The sequence below is a fragment of the Myotis davidii genome, unplaced genomic scaffold (assembly GCF_000327345.1).
Source record: "Myotis davidii unplaced genomic scaffold, ASM32734v1 scaffold73, whole genome shotgun sequence".
Classification (NCBI taxonomy): domain Eukaryota; kingdom Metazoa; phylum Chordata; class Mammalia; order Chiroptera; family Vespertilionidae; genus Myotis; species Myotis davidii.
In genome coordinates this window covers 3974508-3985114 of record NW_006286675.1, presented here as the reverse complement: position 1 = coordinate 3985114, position 10607 = coordinate 3974508, and the positions used below count along the sequence as shown (strand labels likewise).

The 10607-nt window shown below is 37.3% G+C and overlaps 1 protein-coding gene across 4 annotated transcripts in view; it reads right to left on the bottom strand.

Moving 5' to 3' along the window:
• ATG7 (autophagy related 7) overlaps positions 1-10607 on the bottom strand; it is a 239242-nt gene that overhangs the window by 175522 nt on the left and 53113 nt on the right. For all 4 annotated transcript variants that reach the window (XM_006758276.2, XM_015560374.1, XM_015560375.1 and 1 more), the window contains exons 10-12: positions 9863-9953; positions 8938-9082; positions 6063-6221 (exon numbers count right to left, since the gene is read on the bottom strand). In XM_006758276.2, coding sequence (XP_006758339.1) covers positions 6063-6221; positions 8938-9082; positions 9863-9953 — 395 coding nt within the window. The remainder of the gene's footprint in view (positions 1-6062; positions 6222-8937; positions 9083-9862; positions 9954-10607) is intronic.

Here is a 10607-nt window from a genome sequence, read left to right as displayed (position 1 = left end):
TATGCTGCTGTAAAAAAGAAGGAACTCTTACCATTTGCAACGGCATGGATGGAACTGGAGAGCATTATGCTAAGTGAAATAAGCCAGTCAATGAAGGAAAAATACCACATTTATTTTGTTTTTTAGATTCCACATATAAGTGAAATCATATATTTGTCTTTCTCTGTCTGACTTATTTAGCATTATACCCTCTAGGTCCCTCCATGTTGTCACAAATGGCAACATTTAATTCCTTTTATGGCTGAGTAATACTCCATTGTATATATGTACCAAATGTTCTTTAGCATGCATATAAGCATAACCACTGGACATAAGACACTGGGGGGTAGGGGAGGCCAGGGGATTGTCAAGGGCGGGGGGGAAAATGGGACACATATATAATACCCTTTGTAATACTGTAAGCAATAAAAAAAAAGTATGGTACATCTATCAAGTACTATAATAAACAATAAGAAAAGTAACAACTACAGTAATAATCATGATGATGATGATGAAAACTTACTGTCTTATAATTGACAAAATATATTAAATCGTGATAACTTGGTCCAAACATGTTTTTAGGTATTTTACTGTCTTAAAAAATGAAGCATAATTACTCAATACCAATTACTCAATACCAATAATTACTCAATACCAATTCTAACCTATTGAATAATACAGATCCTCATCCACATCCACTTTGCTAACCTAAATAATTCTCTGCTTGCTAAAATTTCAGCCAATAAACCTCCTTACGATTGGCCCTGGCTCACCATTTAGGTTTATACACCTGAGGCTGGAATTCAGCAAGTTGCAACATAGTAGGTTTTCTCCTTGGTTGCACAATAGAATCACCCAGAGAGGTGTTTTGTTTTTAAATTTTCTTTATTGATTAAGGTATTACATATGTGTTCTTATCCCCTTATTGCCTCCCCACCTCCACACCCGCTCATGCCCTCACCCCCCTGGTGTCTGTGTCCATTGGTTAGGCCTATATGCATGCATACAAGTGCTTTGGTTGATCTCTCCCCTTTACCCCACCTTCCCCTACCTTCCCTCTGAGGTTTGAACATCTGATCGATGCTTCTCTGTCTCTGGATCTGTTTTGGTTCATCAGTTTATGTTGTTCATTATACTTCCAGTCAATTCCCATTACTTTCCAACCTCACTGGGACAACCACTGTTCTGATATTTTTTTTAAATGTATTTTTCAATTATAGTTAACATGCAATATTACATTAGGTTCAGGTGTATAACTGTGATTAGATATTTATACATCTTATGAAGTGATCAACCTGATAAGTCTAATAACCATGTGGCACCAACATAGTTGGTATAATATTACTGACAATATTCCCTATGCTGTACTTTACATCCCGTGGCTATTTATAACTGCCAATTTGTACTTCTTAAACCTTTCATTTTTTTGCCCCTTCCCCTAGCCCCCTCCTCCCTGGCAACCATCAGTTCATTCTCTCTATTTATGTTTGTTTCTTCATTTATTTTGTTTTTTAGATTCCACATATAAGTGAAATCATATATTTGTCTTTCTCTGTCTGACTTATTTACCATTATACCCTCTAGGTCCATCCATGTTGTCACAAATGGCAACATTTAATTCCTTTTATGGCTGAGTAATACTCCATTGTATATATGTACCACACGTTCGTTAATCATTCATCTATCAATGGACACTTAGGTTTTTCCATATCGTGGCTACTGTAAATAATGCTGCAGTGAACATAGGGGTGCATTAGTCTGACTTTTTAAACCCTAGATTGGTTTTGCCTAATCTAGAGTCTCACATAAGTGGTATCCTATAGTATGTCTTGTTTATGTTTGGTTTCTTTCACTCAGCATAATGCTTTTGAAGTTCATCCATATTGTTAAGCATCGATAGTACATTCCTTTTTGTTGTGTGAATATACCTCAATTTGTTTATTCACTTTCTGGGTTACTTCTAAATTTTGGCTATTATGGATAAAACTATTATGGACATTTGTGTGTGAGTCTTTTAGTATACAGGGGTGGGCAAAAGTAGGTTTACAGTGGTTCATATGGAAGATAATACAAATACATAATACAATAATTAATTAATAAATAATATCTCATAACTGTAAACCTACTTTTGCCCATCCCTGTGTATATGTTTTCATTTCTCTTAAATAACTAAAAGTGGAATTTTAGGGTCATTAGGTAGGTGTATGTTTAGTTCCATGAGAAACTGCCCGACTAATTTCCAAAGGCCTTGTTTTGCCAGCCAACTATGAGAGTTCTGGTTGCTCCACAGCCTGATAACACTTAGCACTGTTAATCTTCTTAATTGTAGCCATTTTAGTGGATGTGTAGTGAAATATCTTTGTGGTTATTATTTCCCTGATGACTATTAATGTTCAGCATTTGCATGTGTTCACTGCAAATTTATAAAGCTTCACTATGAAATTAGTGCCTGTCTAAGTCTTTTGCCCCTTAAAAAAAGACACAACAGTATGTCTGTCTTCTTATTATTGAGTAAAAGGATTTGTTTATGTATTCTGGATAAAGATGTTTGCCAAATATACATACTATGAGTACTTTCTCAGTTTTGGCCAGCCTTTTCATTCTCTTAATGGTGCCTTTTGAGAAGTGAAGCTTTAGATTTCGACCAAGTTCAAGTTATACATTTTTTCACTTATGGTCAGTATTCTGGGTCCCAAGAAATATTTGCCTATCACAAGATCACTAGTTGCTTGCTCCTAGAAGCTTTGCAGTTTTAGCTTTTATGTTTAATGCTATGGCCTTACTGGGGTGTCACCTAATGGTTTGGAGTATTCAATGAGGTCTCTTCCTTCTGGATAGATGGGAATTCAATGTCTCCCAGGGCACAATCCCAGGTTGTGGGCTCGATCCCCAGTCGGGGGCGTGCAGGAGGCAGCCAATCCATGATTCTCTCTCATCAGTGATGTTTCTCTCTCTCCCTCTCGGATCAAGATGGTATCTAGACTAGCAGTCAGCAACCGGAGGTCTGAAAGGTTGGTGACTGCTGATCTAGACCTCCTTCTCTGAACGACTCCAGAAGTCTGATGTTCTGCCCCACAAATTCCAGCCACCTTAGCTGCTCTGAATTCTGATCTCAGTTTCCTCAGCTCATCCAAACCAAGAATACCCTATGAACTCTGAAATGGGCCAGGAAATGCCTTTATGCAATAAGTTGGGACAAGCATTTATTCTTTCCCTTCTGTTTGGGATCACAGTCTCTCACTGCCTGTTGTCCGCTGTCTGAAAAGAGTCATTTTATATATTCCAGGTGATAACTGTTTATGACAGGAGAGCTAGTCCATTATCAGTTACTTGTCAGGGTTGGAAGCAGATGTTCAGAGCTGGGTTTTAAAACCTTTAGTGTGGCTCCAGAATTCTAAATTTTATTGCCTTGCCTTTAAAAAAATGGTAACCTCAAATAGTTCTTTTATTTATTAAAGGTCAGATTTTTTGCTAGTCAATTAATTCAACCCCCAAATTAGGCATGGTGTTTGTAGCAGAGCAGTTCTTTTCATGTCTTGTTCACTTAGGACTAGACTTTTGGCCATGACCTAGTGTAAGGAAGGAAATGAATAAATATTTCTTGAATGTAAAAACTACACTAAATCAAACATATAGAGAAAATGTTCTTTATGGGTAAGCCTGGCTAACCAATAAGTGAAATAGTGTCACAAGTATTTTTCATGAATGAATTATAGCAGTACTTTGATGGGTTGTATTTTTCATGAATCAATTATAGTAGTACTTTGATGGGTATTATCTATTACTAGAGGCCTGATGCACAAAATCTATGCAAGGGTAGGCCCTTGCAGCTGCTGCAGCCTCACGGCCCCGCCCCCCGCAACCCCCGCACTGGTCATTCTGGAAGGTCGGTCCACCATCCGGTCTAATTGCATATTAGCTCTTTATTACATAGGATTACTGAATAGGCATGAAGGATAAAACTATAAGAGACCTGAACTACTGGGCTCAAGAACTTAATAATCCAGTAGGGATGGAAAAGCGAAGAAAGAACCTTGATCCTGGTAGGCTAATGTTTTCAAGGAAAGTTGAATTTGATCGCTAAGGGCCCAGGATGGTCTGGCTCTTGCTTTTGCCCAGCCTCTTGTCTGTCTTCCTTGACCTTTGTGCTTCAGCCACCCTGGCTTTCCTTCAGTTCCACAGAAGCACCATGCTGCTGACTATCACAAGTGTTTGCACAGATAGGTCTGCCACCATTGGTCTAGCTAACTCCACTCATCATACAAGACTTAGTTTCCTCAAGGAAGTGTAGTCTTAGTAAGGCCTTCCTCTTAAACATTCTCATGGCAACTGAGCTCCTGCTTTGGGTACTTATTACAATCATAATATTTTGTGAAATTAGTTGTAAATGCCTGTCTCCCCAACTAGATAATAAGCTCCAAATAAGGAAGAGAAAACTTTGGCTGTTTTGTTTCCTAATCCCAAGCACACAGCCTTAAATATTTTGATGAATAATTAAGTAACAGGATAAACAAATAAATAGGGGGGACTGAGCTGGCTCAAAGACAGTGGCTAGGACTTGAGCAAGCCAATATTTCAGGCAACAAATAAGTGGCAGAGCTCAGATTCAAAGCCAGATCTGTTGGGACCCCAAGGGGAGTTCATAACACTTGTCAGTGATTAGACTGGATTCTTCTTCTCAGCTATATACTGCATCCCTCTAATAGAATTACACTTCCATGCCCTTTGCCATATGACTGCAGGACCTCCCACTAGGAAAGCAGAATGTACTGATCTACCCCACTGACTTAGAGTGTGGCCCTGTGAATTACTTTGGTGATGGAGATGGAGGACACGGCATATTGCTATTAGTGAGCTGAGACTTTAAGAGGTATAAGTATGGTAAGTTTTTACCAATGCTTTTACACTTCCATCTTCTTACCATAAGAAGAGCAGGATCAGATGCCTATTGCTCCTTGAGCCTAGATTTTAAAATAATGACATACAGAGAAGACTAGAATCTGATTTGAAGCTTGGAGTCCAGCCTAGCCCAGCAGCTAAACCACAGTCAACCTACACTCCTGTAAGCATGAAATAAATATTTATAATTGTAAGCTACTAAAATGTTGGGATGTATGATATGCAATATTATCACAGCAGCAACCTAACTGATAGATCTTCTTAATGACAGGGTTGTAATTTATTCTTATTTCTTTTGGCATCCAGTAACCTACCTGGATACATAGTGGGTGCTCAATCAATACTGTTGAATTAAACCCAATAAATGACATTCCTCAGATATGCTGCTCAAATGAACAAAGCTGTCAAAGTTACTTCTAAAGCAAAGACATCTAAAATGAATGAATAATGAGTAACTAAATAGAGAAACTTTGAGAAAGTGGGCTTACTTCTGTTTTTTTAAAGCTAGGGCTGAGTCTCTTATGGCATTTTAAGTATAAACAGATGCTTCAGAGACACCTAATCTAACCTCTGTCAGGTAAATTGATTAAGCATGCAAGATGCAGAATCTCTTTTGCAGAATGTAGGAAAAACCCTGACAAGATTTTGAACCAAGTGAGCTGAATGACTTGTCTCCTATTATCTGGTGTTTAAATGATCAAACTCAAAAATAAGAAGAAGCTAGAGTAAAAAGCTAAACATTTAGCTCAATCTTTCTTCTGCACAGTTTTACATTCAATTTAATTTCATAATTGTGTTCTAAGTAACTATCTGTGTATTCTGATGAAGAAGGAAAAACAGTATCCTACATCTGCCACCATAACCCTTTTGGAACAAGGCAGGATATAAAAATATACATACCCCCAGAATTCCTCAACTTAAAGTCAAATAAGGCATTGTAACTCACAAAATATTTTTTCATATATTCTTCATTTCTTTATACAATAATATATTAGGTTTTGTTTTGTCTTTTAATCCCCATCTCTGTGATGAGGAAACAGCGGCTCAGCCACATGATGAGGGCCTGGCAGTAAGTGACAGATGTCTGAATGTCTTTCACCAATACCAGGCCGCCTCATTCCTCAAGACTTAAACACTGAAGATATAGGAGCAACCTGTGACATCCCCAAACAGCATCGACATACCACTCCGGGGAATATTCTCTGGAGCCGGTCTGCTGCAGCCAGGGCCTTGGGCTTGCCACCTGTGAGGCAATCTTCAAATTCATAGAGAGGCTGCCTCACAGGATTGGAGTAGGAGATCTTGGCATTATCCACAAATGTGATGTGTCTGACGCCCCACCCCTGCATGGAAACAGGATACCATGGTGTGTTTCTGGTGAACATTTCACGGGGTATCTCTCTTGAAATACCTAAAATGGGTTTGCTTTCGAGCAACTTAGGGACCTCAAAATATAGGGAACTTCAGAAATTAAATTGTGTAAATTCAGTTTTTTATAAATAGAATATCAACTTCCTTTAAAAGATAAAATAATTATATAGCCAGTGCCTGGTTTCCTGTGTAATGAGACTAAGAAATGTCAGAGTTGCTCTAACTAATAATTCATTACTTTTGACAGTGGAACCAGAAAAAGATTTTGAAGCGAGTCTTATAAAAATTGTCTATGCTGCTATAATTAGCAATAATCCCCAATGTCGTTGCTTTTCTTTAAGGAATAATTTTGTAAGTATAAATAACAGCTCATCTTAAAACTTACTTAAAGCTTAAATTAACATCTGGGGGAAATGACTTACAAGTTATTTCCCACTAACACTGTAGAAGATTTTGTATTATTTCTCCAAGAGGCAAAAGCCTTACTAATCTGGAATACAGAGTATGATTCCAATATTCTCAGTTTTCATCTTATAAAGTCTTATAGAACCACACAACTTCAAAGTTGGATGGGATATCTAAAATTCTTAGTCTAATTACTGTTTTACATATATGGAAACTAAAGCCCAGAAAAGGTAAGTGACTCACCTAAAGTCATAGATGTAGTTAATGGTGGGGAAAAAATGAGATCCCTAGAGTTACAACCAAATGAAGATGCCTACTTTTTTGGGGGGTGAGGTGGGGTGTGTGTATTTCAGTAGATCATAAATAAGCATAATGATTTATTTTAAGAGAAGCTCTGACAGGATTAGCCATAAAACTAAGATTCCGCTCTCTTTCCTTTCAATATCCATCTATTAGGGACCTTGAAACTAAATTAGACTGACGATTGTAGGGGGAATAATCAATGTAGACTCAAGATTTGTTTTGGGGGTTGAGAAAGACAGGCTAGAATCCATATTTGAAAACCTTAGTTTAGATCAATTGTTTGTTTTGATGTCCACAGTTAACTTTTTGGTCTACTAACCTAGCTAAATAATCTACCGTGGACAGAGAATTAAGGTGTGGGAAATCCAAGTCATTTGTGCTTAGTTTGGGGATATTTATTTCTAAAGTATTTTTGCATTCTTTAAAGCAACGCTGAGTGGATAGCAAGGAAGGCAGTCTGGGGACATGCTGGGCAGGGGGAAGAAAGCCAGATAAATTACAAACATGCCATAGGTTAGTCACATGCAGGTGGACTTTCACACTTGACTTCTGGCTTCCCGGAATGCTACACAGTTTAAATGGCTAATCTGAAAAGATTAAAGAAAATTACAATACTCAATGCTGGTGAGGATGTGGCAGTGAAACACCTGTTTTACTGGTTGAGAACATAAACTGGTGTAATTTTTCTGGAAAGTGATTTGGCAATGTTTCTGGAGTCTTTATAATGCACACATCCTTTGACCTACTTCCAGCAATCTTTCCTAGGAAATAGTCTGAAGATGAAATCACAAAGATGTTCTTAGCAACATAATTTCTGGCTATGTAAAAATTTATAAAAATTTATACTTAAGTATTGGAATCAATGTTAATGCCTAACATTAAAGGAATGTCCCAGTAAATTATGTTTCCTCATACAAGAAGGCACTTTCTTGAGAAAGTGTTTACAATGTTAACTGATAAAAGCAAGGGACATTATTATATATCATATGTGGTTTTAAAATGTATATTAAACAAACACTAAAAGGAACAAAGTGAAAAGTTGATAGGAAAATGGATAACTTTCCTTTTTTATAACTTTTACGCAAAAGTGTTGTAAACCATAAAAAAAAGACTAACATAATGAGTCACAAAAATTAAAAAAAAACCTTATATGGCTAAATATACTTTAAATTAATATGTTGAGAAAAAGATGTGCATCATATAACAAAAAAGGTTAATCCATAATAAAAAGAACTCCAAAACCATAAAAGAAACAACCCAGAGAACATGAATAGAAGAAATAAATTTCACAAAAGAAATAAAATTTTAGACTCACCCTCACTAATTAAAGAAATGCAAATAAAAAGCTCTGTTCCTCACATGTTTTTGGAAGATAATTTGATTTGGGAAGAAAAAAAATTACTATAGCAATTCTACTTCTAGAACTTTTTCCCAAAAGAAATAATACTATGAATATGTAAAGATATAAATGTAAAAATGTTCATACCATTATCATCTCTAAAAGAAAAATATGCTGACAGTGATTAAATAAACCGAGGACTCAGTCATACAATGAAATAGTACATATAGATAATATGGAATACATAAAGAGAGCCATAATTATTTTCATATTAAGTTAAGAACAAAAACCTGTTATAGACAGTATGCTATGATCCAATTTTCATAAAAATAAATAACAGCAATGATGACAAATGTCTCTCATTTGTATATGCCTAAGAATACTTCAGGGGAAAATATACTGCATATTAATCTAAAAAGTCTACTTAATTCTGGGAAATGTGCCTTGGGATGGAGATGGAGGGACTTTGTGTTTTTACCTTATAATAAAAGCATGTGTTCCATTTATATTTAAAAATAAACTGAGAGGGAGGGAGAAGGAAGAGAGAGAGAAGAAAGGGCATCTGGGAGGTGGAAGGCAATCAGATATAGTAAAATGGGAAAAGAAGCTTCAAAGGTACCATTTGGCCCCCACAAACTTACCATCAGTGTCCTAGCTACATTACAGCCCAAGGTGCCAGCTCCAAGCAGCAGACATTTGACAGACACAACTTTGTCTAAGTCCAAAGTAGGCACTAATCTCCAACACATCAATTTGAGATTTAGATCCACTGATGACTCAGCTAACCTAGAAAATGAGAGAATTATTTAATGATTCAGTCAGCTACTCATTTATACCCCAATTTTGGCCTTTTTGAATAGAAGTAACTATATGAGAAAAGAAGAAACAAATACTTAGGAAATTAGAATCAAAGGAAAACTAAGATGAAGCTTGAGGGTAAATGGGTAGGAGAAAGGTTACTGTGCAGAACCGTAACACTGTAGTCCTCTGCAATTGTTAGAAATAGGCCACATATTTGATACTAAGCTCCTGGCTGTGAAGATGAAAACAGAAGCATGACTGGTACTAGAAGTCATTGTGTCTATAAACCAAAACACACCAGCTACCAGCTGCTTAAGAAGAAAGTTTTTCCTAAAACTGAAAACAGAGACTTTTCTTCCATGCCCTCAATAAAGGGTGCACTTACACTCTCCCTTAAATACAATATTGGTTTCCATGAGATATTTCTTATAATGTCCTTCAATGTAGGCTACTAGAACAAAATTAAAGGGCAATGAATAAAGGACTACAACATGTTGCAGATATACAGGTCTTAGAGTCTGTGCTTGAAGCAAGAATAAAATTTAGAATGTCTACATGAACAGATGAACCGTGTGCCCTTCAGGATATCCATCATTAATATTAATTCCCACAACCAAACTTAAATTATGAGTTAGGCAGCAAAGAATGCAATAACACCCATTGTTCATGTGAATGGCACCCCTGGACTGAATTGTGCAGTGCCATTGACCTCATAGAACCTAGTGTGCAAAAGATCCATTGAAGAAACTATCTTCCAAAATATACCTTTTAGGGTCCATGCACTCACTGAGGTTCACCATCCTTGGTCCCATGCCTCCTTTCTGGTTCTTTTCCCATCCAACTGCTTTGGGACAATCTTAAAGCAAATAAAACAATAAGTTTAATGAAGGAGAGAAGGATAAAAACAAGTCAGTCAAGCAGCAAGATGGCCCATATACTGATAAACTTTTGGTACACCCTTCTCAAAAAGGTTCTTAGGCCTGAATTTGCATCTACTTGCCTCAGTTGCCTTCCCGTCTTCCATGGCTACCAGGAATCTTGTTTAGAGGCCAGTAGACCTGTAGAGGAGCTTCTGAAATAGCCCTCAACTCTAGCCCAAGTTGCTTTGATTTCTGCAGTTGCTCAAATAAAAACAATCGTATTTGGCACTGGGATAACCCTGTTGAAGGTTCCCTATCTATTCTAAGGAAACTGACTACTATGATGCCAGCACAGCTTCTGATGAAGTTCCCACTGGGATGTGAACAGTACATCCCTTCTGTTCCTCATTTTTGTGTCCCTCTGCTCAGCCACTCAACTCCATCATTGTGTACCTACCTGTGGGCAGATCACAGTCCAAGAGGACTGTCCCTCTGTTAAACTGCCCTTTCCTTTAAGCTCATCCTTATCCATTTAGACTTTCCCCTTCCCTATCTCTTTTAACCTCTGCTATGGGTGCCTATGTAACTCCAATTCTGGCAGTTCAGAAGGTAAGGATACTGTGGCTAATAGACATGGGAAATACCTCTGG